Raw genomic sequence first — 12,909 nt, forward strand, 5'->3', positions numbered from 1 at the left:
TTTACACGTATTACACGAGGTTGTTCCAAATACCAGAGAAGCATCATTAAAAGCATCGGTGTGTAGAGAGCTATTCGCACTGTAACGGGTAGAGATGACAGGACACATTCTCCTACAGTTTATTTTTGGCTGGACTGTAGGAGTCAGAGCATCACAGCTGGACTGATGGTAAGCTGCCAACCACTGCACAGACTGTGACATTGATGCGTTATTTCAGTTCCACAGCCTCCATGTAAGATGGCACAGTCAGTAAACCAGGTGTTAAGTGTATCAGCAGTGATGCAAACATATTACTCTTTCTGCATGTGTAATTTGTATTTGATTGGATTCCCCGCAGTCCATCCAAATTAAACTATTTTCCCAGAAATGTATGGCTCATCAGAATCTGTTGCTCATCACAGCCCTTAGACTGCAATGTAATGTTGTCCCTTCCTGTTGTTCTCATGTACAAAATAGGAGTTCCTGGATGTAACTTCAGCTCTGAGTATATGTGTAGTCCTCAGCACTGAGGGTTGAAAGGTTGTTACTGGCTTTAGGAAAGGATTGAATTACCTTGGATTCGAGATTTCAATAACGTTGAAAAATATGAAATAACAATGCACCTACATGCTAATTAGTGTTCGAGGCTGAACACCTTTTAAACCCTCTCCTTTATGATAGCAGGCGTGGATGTTAGATATGGTTTGAGATCTGTATAAATTCTAAAAATTATCTTGAGAATAAACTCCATTATGGTCCAGCCAGAAGATTTTTCACTAGTAGGTAATGTATTGAAGTCCTGGAGGGGTTCAAATCTGTTATTTTCTTCTTGTTTCCCTGAGTCAGATTGTTAAGGATAGTTTGATGTTCTTCTGGTTACATTATTGCTAACTGCTCAGTAGATTTCAGAAGATAAAAGTTTCTGATGCTAAGCCTGATGGACCTGTCTGTTTTCTTGGTTCTATCTGATCTAACATAATGTTCATACCAGTAAAGAGCACAGATCACATTACTTATACCAATATTTGTCATAGTCTTAAAAACCTTTTTATACTTAGGGTCATCTCTTGTTGTTTGTTTAGATTTGGTTCTCCCTTCAAATTAACTACAAAATTCTTGCTGCCAGCGCTGAGCGTTTTTATTAGGTCCGTTGATTTGCTTCAGTGAGTTTGAGACGGCACATTGACACTCGAGGTCACACTGGTGCAAACATCACTGATATGGCTCCTGTGAGATAAAATGTTACTTTTGCACACGAACACTCTTTGAGACTTCAGTGTTTTTAGTATTAAATGTCCTGTGAGAAGTGGAGTGTGTCTGTAGAGCCGAGAAACACAAATACATAGTGACAATTTGAAATGACCTTGTCAGTGTTTGTCTTCTAGCGTGGCAAAACATGTCACACTGCATGTGTCATTTCCTCCACTGGGCTCCTCCAGTGTCCTGCAGTCTTCTTCCCTTCTCCTGCAGGCCATCGCCTCATTTTGTGTTATACAATATCCTCTGTTTCTACGAGTGCTTGCGTAACTTCTTACCTTTCGCTCCACTTTTAAACCAAGATGGGGTCTGTTACAATATCTTGCTTTCCACGTTCAGTGAGTGTGTGTTCTTCCTTGTTTGTCTTCCTCTTTGAAAAACACCATTGATATCTTTTACACCTTTACATATTGTGCCCTGATGGTGTGGAAAATTACATGAAATATAAATGCAGTATAAACATCTCTTCACACACATATGTTCACTACCATGATGGATGTCCGAGGGGAGCTTGCAAAGGTTGCATTTAGAAATAACTTTATTTACAGTGATTAATTTGTATTAATGCATGCTCATGACATGGTTTGCTTTAAGTTACAGGGTAGCTTATATTTACAGTGTTATGATTACAGATTTATACAACACCCGTCTCCAAAAAGGTTGAGATGGAGTGCAAAATGTAAATAAAAACACAATGCAATGCTTTCCAAATCTCATAAACCAGTATTTTTTTTTTTTTTTACACAATAGAATATGGAAAACACATCAGATGTTGAAAGTACGAAATTTGACTATTCATTGACTATTGACTATTCAAATTTGAGTTCATCTTGAATTTGATGATAGCAGCACATCTCAAAAAGGTTGGGATGGGGCAACAAAAGGCTGGAAAAGGAAGCGGTTCTGAAAAGAAACAGCAGGATGAGCGTGCTGCAGCTAATTGGGTTTATTGGCAGCAGGTCAGTAACATGACTGGGTATAAAAAGACCACCACAGAGAGGCAGAGTCTTATAAGTAAACATAGGCAAAGGTCCAGCGATCAGCAAAAAACTAAATCTACAAATTGTGGAGCAATTTCAAAATAATATTCCACAAAAAAATTGCTGTAATATTCCTCCAGCTACAGTACACAACAGCATCAAGTGATTAAGATAATCTGGATAAAATGGAACACGGGCAAAAATCAATACTGGATGCGCGTGAGGTTCTCAGATAGCAGTGCAAAACTGCCTGCAGTCCAAACCTTTCACCAGCTGAAAACATTTAATCCATCATGAAACGCAAAATACGACAAAGAGGACTGAGAACTGCTCAACACAGAGAATCCTATAGCAGACAAGAATGGGACAAGATTATTTTCCCAAAAGTCCAGCAGCTGGTCTCAGTTCCCAGATGTTCCCATTTGTTAATGGAAATGCTACACAGTGGACAGAGACTCCATTTCAAGATGGCCTAATATTTTTCTTCAACAGTCTAATATATGTTTTCTATGTTCTATTATGATTAGAATGTTGTCTTATGAGATCCGCTAACCATTGTACTCTGTTTTTATATCAATTTTACAACCCTTTTTTTGAATTTGAAGTTGCATTTATCAGTCTTTGAATCTCAGCTGTGTTGTTAGAGTGAAATCTTTTGGTGAGTCTATAGAACACTTTACCTTGATTGCTTCATGAAATATAGTGTAACAAATCAGAACGTATAAATGTCTCTGTCAGTGTGTGCGGAGGCATTCAACCCAGATGATGATGATGAGGACACTGAACCCAGAGTGGTACACCCAAAAACAGACGAACAACGCTGCAGACTGCAAGAGGCCTGCCGAGACATCATACTCTTTAAAACACTAGATCAGGTAAATGAATCTTGAATACAAAGAGACACATCTGTAAGGCGTCTAACACAAAACTGTTCGTATGCAGATGGATGGTGGAAATGCTTTAATCGAGTTATTCACGGTTGTGTGTTTTTGAGCATACATAGAAGGCCCTACATCAGATGAATCTGGTGAAACAAAGTCTAAAAAATTAGCAGAAATATGCGTTTAAACCCTTCTTTCATGAACCAATGCAACCTTTATTCCGGTTCATCTGCTTGTCTCATTGGTAATAAATGAGACGAGACCACAGCTTGTCACTGAGACTGTCTGGAAGTCATTGTAGCCAATGTTATTGTGATGATAAAGTATGCTTGAGCTTTGTTTCCCAGTAAAACTACTTTGTGAAACCTCCCTATTTTGGGACTCAATAACTGTGTTTTTGTGAAAGCAAATCCAAACATAATTTGCGTGATGTCGCTACACTTGATTTATCTGTTTGTTTTGGCTGCAAACATACCCTTAATATTTATTTGACATTTTTAAGTCTGTTTCTATCTCTGAAGCAGCTATAATATGTGACTTCTTGAATGATTAATCTAGAACTCAAAGATGAACTCGGTGCCTGGTCGACTCAAAAATGCCCCCACTGCTTCTCCTTGTGTGCTTTATCACACAATTTCCCTGCTGTGATGATTACATTTTATCTCGTCTATTTCAGGAAAAAAAGCACTCGCATGATTTAACTAAATGTTTTCATTGTTGCTTCTCATTTCTCCTCCTGAGATGAATCTGACACACTTTCTTATTCTGCATCCAGGAGCAGTTCTCACAGGTGCTGGACGCCATGTTTGAGTTGAAGGTTCAGCCCCAGGAACACGTCATTGACCAGGGAGATGATGGAGACAACTTCTATGTCATAGAGAGGTAGGAGGCAGACACCCCTGCTGAGTCATTCAAACTGGGTCAGTTTGTTGATGCAAACACGGCCTGTTCACTTTAGTGAGTTTGGATGCCAATAAGGTCAAAGTTCAACATGTTTTATAGTGTAATTGTGTCAAAAAACAAGAGTGACGCATGTATGCAAATTGATTTTGTGTTTATTAGTATTATACTGGACAATGTGACACATTGGAATAACTGTTAACTATAGTAATTTATTACCAAACTCCTGCAGTGCTGCAGTATATAGCTTTAGTATGCAAGTCATTTGGGTCATTTCACTTTTTTGTAGGAGACTGTTCTTTCTTTGTGATGGGGTTTAATTAAATTACAATGTTGGAAAATGCACTTTAATTTACATGCATACATGAATAAACCAAAACTGTCACAGTGTTTATATGTATAAGTGGCTAAATGGCTGCTTTTATTACAGTAATGCTGCAATTAATGTAATGGGTAAAAATTTGGAGCACAGGTCTTTGTATTTAGCACTTGTGTTGATCATGTTGAGGCTTACATGTGTGCGTCTGTATCCATGTATATGGAGCACCTGTGGAGTGTGTGATTTTTCTCTTCCACGTTGCTTGTGAAAACCTCGTGTGTACACGGGTATTTTACAGGGCAGGTGTTGTTGATTCGGTCTGAATAAGGCGTTAAGTTGGAGGAACATTCAAATCACCCTTAGTATTGTAGTCGGTACAAAAGATGGACACTTCTATAATGGAAGATTGTGATTGTTTATCAGGCTGTAAGTCGTTGTACTAATTGCTTGAAGGTAAGTTTATTACTTTCAAATTGCCGCAGCTTGGATAAGCTACTGTGTTGATATTCAGGATGGCACTGCATTAAAGAATTTTAATTTCTTTGTGTTAGTAATGTACATATGTGTTTACTTTCTTTTATAAGATAAATATGTAAATAAATATGTATATAGCTTTTAGCTTATTCCAATTGAAAGGGAACGGATTCGCACGTGTTTGGCTGGTGTCTGGTCATTGTTTGTCTTCCAATTGCCATTCTTTCTTGGCTGACATATCAGCTCAGTACAATGTTTTAGCTCCACTTGGGCAGTGTCTCCATCTGCTTACACACTTTCTAACACAGCACGCTCCTGCTCGCTGTACGACACATGCAATGACCTTTAAGAGCAGCACGCCCGCCTGATGATATATTATCCTGGGGTTTTCCGTGGCCTGTACAAAGTCTAAGTGGTAGCTAATGTCATCCGTAGGGTGGGATGCTAACGTGGACACACAAAGAGACGGAGGATTTAACAAAAGAATAAAAGCAGGAAGGAAACTGGAATACAGTAACACATTGTTAAAGTGTTTCCTATTTCTTCTTTTATTAAGTAACAGAGCCTTATTTACACCTCCTCCTGCTTTCAAAGTGTTTCATAATTTTTATTGAACAACTTTAAACCAGACTCGGTTGTCTCCGCAGACAGTTTACTATAAATGGCGCGTATTGCGATGTTGGTCTTGCCAGCCTGTGTGCTACTATTTGGCAAGAGCTCACTTCACTGAAGAATAAACAGTCCTGCTCTGAGGCCTATAAGGCAGGAAGAAGCTGGAAATACTTCATTACCCCTCGGGGACAAGGCGTAAAAACATGGCATGCAAGATGTTAGACGGATCACTGTTGTAAAATAAAATGCCACAGATATAATTGTCAAATTAAATATTAAAGGAGCTAGGCTTTTGGATTTCTGATACGAAATCAATGTGTTCTTCCTTAGGTACGGTTTACAGCATTACATTTTCTGATTCTGAAAGCCGATACTGCATTTTCTATCTTGGGGTGTTAAATATCACTCAAGTAAATGACCGAGTGTGCAATAGTCAGAAAATCATTAAACATTCACACATATCCTCAGTGCAGCAGGAAACATACAGATGTGCTCCACCACGTTACACATGAGGTCATTTTACAACAGAGTTCATTGATGATGGCGGAGTTGTTTCATTCATGTGAAAGGGTTTGCTCAAACACAAGATCAAACAATCTTGGGCCTCCCCTTACATTGGCTCTAGCAGATTTATTGTTTGAAATTTATTGCTGAACTCGGCTTTCACTGCTGCTTTCTGTGCTAAATAAATGGTGAGCAGCGCAGCACAACGGGGGCATATAAAAGAGTCTTCACTAACCTCAGATAGCTGACAGCACAAGTGATAGCCGTCCCCCATATTCATGGTAATCCAGTCAAAGTAAGCTAATACTCCCCTCCTCGCAGCCAATGAGAGGGAAGGCTATTTTACAAAGTGACTGGTTAATCCCGCCAGGCAACATCTATGCAAATTACCTTTCTTATGTATAATCCCGTCCAGAGAATGAGGACGGCAGAGCTGCTCTGCTGAGGTATTACACCATTAGCCAAGTATGCATCTGTACTCTGTGAGGTTTCTGTTTTCTATAAAGGGTCTTCTTTGAGATTTCCACATATACAACAGTTTTAACAAACAAGCTAAACTGTTCTCACCTAGGATATAATAAAGCTCAGTCACACACCAAGTCAGCTATTTTGTGCTGATTGAACACGGTCCTATCCAGGAACCACAGATAATCTGAAACTTGAAGTATTTCTACCAGACAGAGTAGGTCAATAAAAGTCTTCTTTTTTCTTCTTTTTTTTTTTTTTCTAACTCCCTTTCCCTTTCATCTCGGTAGGGGTTTGTTTGACATCGTGGTATCGGGAGTATGCGTGGGTCACTATAACAATAAGGGCAGCTTTGGGGAGCTGGCACTCATGTACAACACGCCACGGGCCGCCACCATCGTAGCCACCCAGGAGGGATCGCTATGGGGCCTGGTAAGAACACACATTTGAAGAGACAAATAAACAACCCAACCAGCATATTTATGAGATATTATGGAATTTGAATGAGTAAATTGCACACCTCATCATTTAGCCATGTGCAAATATTTAAAGCTCTGTTTTGAGCCCTTTCCACCTCAAGTTATTTCTTTATTACCATTTATTGTACTGTGAATAGTTTCTTTCACATAATTGAATTCAGTGAGCTGTGACGCTCGGATATGTTAAGAATGGAGTCCTGTAATCTATGAATGGAACCAGCCCCACTGCTCTGATGCTTCGTGCTGCTGCAGCGCCTCCTGATGGCCAAACTGAGGAAGACAAGAGTCAAACATCCTGAGAGGAGATGTTTGTCTACTTTCATTTATTTATTTTCTTTCCTAGGACCGTGCTACATTTCGGAGGCTCATTGTGAAGAACAATGCCAAGAAGAGGAGGATGTACGAGACTTTCATTGAATCTGTGCCCTTACTCAAAACACTGGAGGTGAGTTTATGTGATTGATCATTTTATCCCCTGTGGAGATTAGATGTGAGTTTCTCTTATATTTTTCTGGATTGAAACCTAACTTTTATTTGTCCAAAACATTCTATTCATTCATTTACATTTGAAAGAATTGAAAGTTCTAAACTTAAAGATGAGGTTTATATCTTTGATCAAAAGTAAGTGTTGATTGATTGGTTACCACACACTGATCACTGGACTGCTGGGGCTGAAGTAAGAGTTAACCTTGCCAGAGTCAGCACGAGTTATCATTGATACAACCCTGACTGCTCCCACAAGTTCAGTTTTCTCTGTGTTTTTGTTTTTGTGACCTCCCTGTTTTTATTTTTCCCTGCTCAGGCAACGGAGAGGATGAAGATAGTGGATGTAGTAGGAATGAGGCAGTTCTCAGATGCCGAGCGCATCATCTCACAGGTGAAACATTGCACACTTATGTCAAGTTTCTACATGTGTGTATATAACATTATATAGTTTCAGTACATTTATAATCGTGTGTTCTGTGTATCCTCAGGGAGACAAGGCTGACTGCTTCTACATTGTAGAATCTGGGGAGGTGAAGATCATGATGAAGAGTAAAGTAAGATTCTCATCCTCACCACCTTTATTTGTTTGCTGCTGCTCTACATTTGAATTTACAGCCATGCTGAGATCCTGATGAGAACTGCTAAATTGTTTTTATTGATTCAAGACCAGAACAATGACAACCCACACGGATCTAACAGTCTGCAAAAGAGTTTTCTGGTTTTGCCTAGCAACAGCGAGTGCTTCTCGCTGGGGACGGGGGACGGGGGGCGGGGGGCAGGAGGCACTCTGGGGCTCCTAACCTTTTATCCCGTTCTCTGCTCCCTCAATGCAGACGAAGGCCGACCATGCAGATAATGCGGAGGTGGAGATAACACGCTGTAGCAGGGGTCAGTACTTTGGGGAACTGGCCTTGGTCACTAACAAGCCCAGGGCTGCCTCAGCCTACGCAGTGGGAGATGTCAAATGTTTGGGTAAGACGAAACACATTTGGACACACGTTAATACAAATGAGCTTCAGCGCTAATCCTGCACACAAGGAGACTGATTGTGAAGTGTGTGTGTGTGTGTGTGTGTGTGTGTACAAAGTAGCTTCATGACAAATCTAAATGTCCAAAAAGGAAAGTGATAACCATCACCTAAAACTGGAGTGTTAAAATGCTCAATGAAATCCATTTTGAACCTGTTTGTTACATTTTGACAAATTACTTATTAATAAAACTTCATGTGAAACTGAGAACTGCTGATAGTTTGTCATATGATATCGAGTGGCAATCGAGTTGTGATGAAATCCTAACAGTTGTTTACCTCCTCTGCTGTCACCTTGTAGGTTTTGTTGATTGGAGGTTGTTCTGTAATGATTTTGTTTTTAAAGCGGGTGCTCTAATTCAGGCTCGACAGCGGATGAGCAGCTCTTGAGTTATGAAAGATTAACAGGATTTTCACAGCTGTGGTTGGGCTTCTGTCACCCCTCCTCTGTAGTTGTGAAATCTGTTTACACCCTTATTTATTTATTTGTTGGTTTATTTGATTTATCTTTAGCTCCAATTACAGCTTTTGTTGAGTCATTCAGGCTGTTTTGTGTTGGTAGATGCCATGTCACATGGCCTCACTGTGTGTTCCCCCATCTTTTCTTCTTAAGTGCCATGTATGCACGTGTTTTTCCTGCATATACAGCATACCTGTCAGTCTTGTCTTTTGAAGCACATTGTTTATTGACAGCACTGCATCCTGTCTGCAATAAGTGTGGTTATTAAGGCAGAGAATATGCTATTCAGGCTTACTGTAGAGACATAGACTGTTGTGCTCTCATCATTCTCACCCACATGAACAGGATTTAATGACTCTTCTGGGGCCTTTTTGGGATGTCCAGAACATTTAATTCCATTATCCTGAGTCTGAAGCAGGCTGCTGGACCTTGTTACTATTTCATAGAAAATATCTCACTCGTGATTCAACTCATTCCTTCACTTTTGGTCCAGAAAGAAGAAGAGTGTGGTTCAAGCAGGACTCTTGTGAGAGCTCAGCTTTTCCAGCTTGGTGTGTCTCAGTCATTCTGATATATGCTCTCCTACCGTCAACCAATACTGCTCCATTAATGTTTTATTAAAGACTCTCTTGGGGAAAAACCACACCTCTTAGCATGTTGCCAGCTTTGAATTATGATTATGAATCCTCTGGGAGGTATTTGATCATTGTTAGAATGACTTATTAGTCTCTATGTGGATCAATCTATGCCAACCCAATGTACAATCCCAGTGCAGGTCTTTTGAATGAGAGGCTTAATATAAGGAATACTTTATACAGAAATTATGTCAAAAGTAATGCGGTCCAGTTTGCCAACAGGAGGCTCTTTCTCTGCTGTAAACCGCCATTTTATTCACCCTTTCTCCAGGCAAATATACACCAGCTTCTGTTGCTTAAAGGACTCTTTGATGAATGCAAATATTGGCAAAGTTATCCACCACTGAATGTGCTTAGCCTCTTCAGTATAGATTTCAACCCAATCCAGAATGAAATGCAAGAATCATGAGCCTTGAAATTATTCCGAACAAAAATTCTTAACTAAATCTTTTTAACTCAGTTGAGACAAACTAGGAACTATGAGGTTAGGTGGCGAGCATTCAGCAATAATTAACGGTCAGTGACCGTTAAACATAACAGGTGATCGTTTCGATTTCTAACATATTTTTTATGTACCTGAGCAACTGAAATGAATTGTATAACTTCTGTTTTCGCAGTAATAGACGTGCAGGCGTTTGAGCGCCTCCTGGGCTCCTGTAAGGAGATCATGAAGAGGAACATTTCCCACTATGAAGAGCAGCTGGTGGCTCTGTTCGGCTCCAGCATGGACCTGAGAGACTGAGCCTCCCACACCACCCTCCGTGCCTTCTTTTACACACACACACACACACACACACACACACACACACACACAAACAGACATATGTCCTCACCCACATCGAGCAGCAGCTGTATGGACTCAAGCTTTACACAGATGGAAGGTGTACTTGTCTCACCTGCAGGTACATAAATCCTCAGAGTTTGAACACACTCAGCCTCTCGCACTGGCATGCACACACAGACATCTGTGTTAGGCACTGAGAGACGTACACTTCACTTAGTCCGCTCACCCCTGAGCACATAATAACTCGACAAATTCCTTGATAAGCTGACTTTGGTTTGATACACACACGCACACACACACACACACAGACCAACCCAGCTAAAGGCCACGCACCTCATGGCTTGAGCCAGCTTCAACCTCTCAGTATGAATGTCTTTGCTGCAGTGACCTTAATACAGGTGAAGCAGTGTAGGGACATAAAGTACGCACACACTCCATACACACCTTTGAAAACACGTCCTCATGCTTCGTGTGTGCAGGCTTTACATTCACATGAGCACTTGAACAACTCAGAGTTGTTCGACGCCTCGGCCAAGGACACATCAACACAGAGGCACACACGCACTGGGTTCCAGGTACAGACGCTTAAAAACACAACCACACCTGCAAAAACACACACATGATGGAGACAAAAACTTTGAAAGTCTGAAAGTAAAAATGGGGGGAAAAGAAGAAGAAGAAAAAAAAAAAAAGAGTAAAGTTTAAAGAAGACATAAGTTTTAGAAACATTTTATGAAGATAAAAAAAAACAGAAGCTTTGATAAAAAATATTATTTAAATAAAATGAAAAAGTGTTTCCTCTTTGGGAGGCTCGGGTGCAGAACTTTGTGAGTGCGCTCCATGTTCTTCCTCTACTGTTGGTTGAGTTGAGTTAGTGCTGGTGATTATTTCAGTACCACAGAGGAAGCCGTAAAAACAATAACCCTACGTTTTCTGGGCCATCGTTATCCTGTCATGGACGCCACACTTCATTGTACTGAATTAATTATTATTAATGTATTGTTATTATATATTCTTTTTTTTTCCTTTGGTTTGCTTTATTTTGACCAGTTCTTGATAAAAATTCACAGTCCATCTCTTACAAAATGTAAAAAGTGAAAAAAAAATTCTAATAAAACATATTAGTGCTTCATTCTCCTTGATTATCCTTGAATGAGTTGTCCTGGATTTTAAAAAAAAGAAGTAAGAAAATAAAGTGAACATTTTGGTAAAAGTCTTGCGTCTGTCATTTATTTTTTTTAATTTTTTTAGATGTCCTCTCCGCGCATTGGATGGAAAAAGTAACAGAGACCTTGTTGTTGACAGTAAATATGAGGTTATTGGAGGTTGTTACAGGTTTGCTGTTTTCTTTTCTTTATTTTTGGACAAATGATCCAAAAGGGATGTTATCGGGGCTGCTCCACAGCTACTGTATGTTGGTTTCTCTGTTTTCACATTCCAAAAACTGCGTGTACACAATGTTCGTTTGAGTTAACAGTAACTTTTGAAACCCAGCGTTTGTCAAGCGAAACATCAAACGACGGACCTCTTTGAACTGTGGATCCGTTCATTTTATACCCAAAGTACAGAGCGAGGCCGTTCTTGTACTCATGCCAAGTTGCATTTCCCTTTCCACTGTGCCGTCCTGTCGGTGTGAGACGACATCTGGGTCTGTCTGTGAGGTGTAAGACATTTAGAAAATATTTCTGCCATTTCAACAGATGATGAAAATACAAGTGGAATGTTCTGATGTTTTTTTGTTTTTTAAAGTCGACACTTATTTAAGATGGTGATTTGAACATTCTGACATCCTGTTGTCATATTTGGAAATGCCATTTTTGTGTCATAAGACTGCACAATAAGTGAGATCGTTGATCTGTAAATGAGCATGTTTCACTTGGTTTTTGTCAGAAACTTCAAATATTTATGTATATATCTGTATCAATTGCCCAAAAGTCTGAGTTTAAGCACCATCCATCCAACCATTTTCAATCCAATTTAAGGTTGCAGGGATGCTGGAGCCTATCCCAGCTGTCATTGGGGCGAGAGGCAGGCTACACCCTAAACAGGTCGCCAGTCCATCACAGGGCCACACAGACAAACAAAACAAACAACCCTCCACGCTCAAACTCACCCCTAGGGTCAAATTAGAGTCAGTTGCGGCACCAGTTAATAGGAAATGTATAAAAAAAAAAACACATTCTTTGAATGTAGCTATTTTCATACATATTTAACCACTTCACCTAATTTTATATCCAGTACACCATGTTTACTGTTCAAAATTATTCCTTCAGACATGGTCAAATTTGTTGGTGCCCTTCCACAATCATCGAAGACACTCAACTTATCTCTGAAATGGCTTAAAACTGAGCACAGCTTAGTGGCGTCCCATACTGTTTATTCAACATTTAACACAAATCGGATTGCTTTTGATTATTTATTCAGTTGAGTGTTTTAAATAATTATGGACAAAAAAAAAAAAGATGGCACCCCTAAGTTTGATATTTTGTGGCGCCACCTTTTGCAGCAATCGCTGCCAACAAGCGATCTCTGCACTTCACAATGAGCCGTCTGCGGTAGCCAGAAGGTGGTTTGGCTCATTCTTCCTGAGCAAACTGCTTAAGCTACATGGGGTTTGAAGGGTGGCGTCTCCTCGCTGTATTTTTCAGATCTTTCCATGGGTGTTCA

The 12,909-nt window shown here is 39.9% G+C and overlaps 1 protein-coding gene across 1 annotated transcript in view; it reads left to right on the top strand.

Annotated features, from left to right (window-relative positions):
* prkar2aa (protein kinase, cAMP-dependent, regulatory, type II, alpha A) overlaps positions 1 to 11,374 on the top strand; it is a 46,677-nt gene extending 35,303 nt beyond the window's left edge. Inside the window, exons 4-11 of the mRNA XM_075476341.1 lie at positions 2,955 to 3,091; positions 3,873 to 3,979; positions 6,662 to 6,803; positions 7,194 to 7,295; positions 7,653 to 7,727; positions 7,825 to 7,890; positions 8,170 to 8,308; positions 10,076 to 11,374. Coding sequence (XP_075332456.1) covers positions 2,955 to 3,091; positions 3,873 to 3,979; positions 6,662 to 6,803; positions 7,194 to 7,295; positions 7,653 to 7,727; positions 7,825 to 7,890; positions 8,170 to 8,308; positions 10,076 to 10,200 — 893 coding nt within the window. The 3' untranslated portion in view covers positions 10,201 to 11,374. The remainder of the gene's footprint in view (positions 1 to 2,954; positions 3,092 to 3,872; positions 3,980 to 6,661; positions 6,804 to 7,193; positions 7,296 to 7,652; positions 7,728 to 7,824; positions 7,891 to 8,169; positions 8,309 to 10,075) is intronic.
* The last annotated feature ends 1,535 nt before the right edge of the window (positions 11,375 to 12,909 follow it).

Source organism: Odontesthes bonariensis, chromosome 10 (assembly GCF_027942865.1).
Source record: "Odontesthes bonariensis isolate fOdoBon6 chromosome 10, fOdoBon6.hap1, whole genome shotgun sequence".
Lineage (NCBI taxonomy): Eukaryota > Metazoa > Chordata > Actinopteri > Atheriniformes > Atherinopsidae > Odontesthes > Odontesthes bonariensis.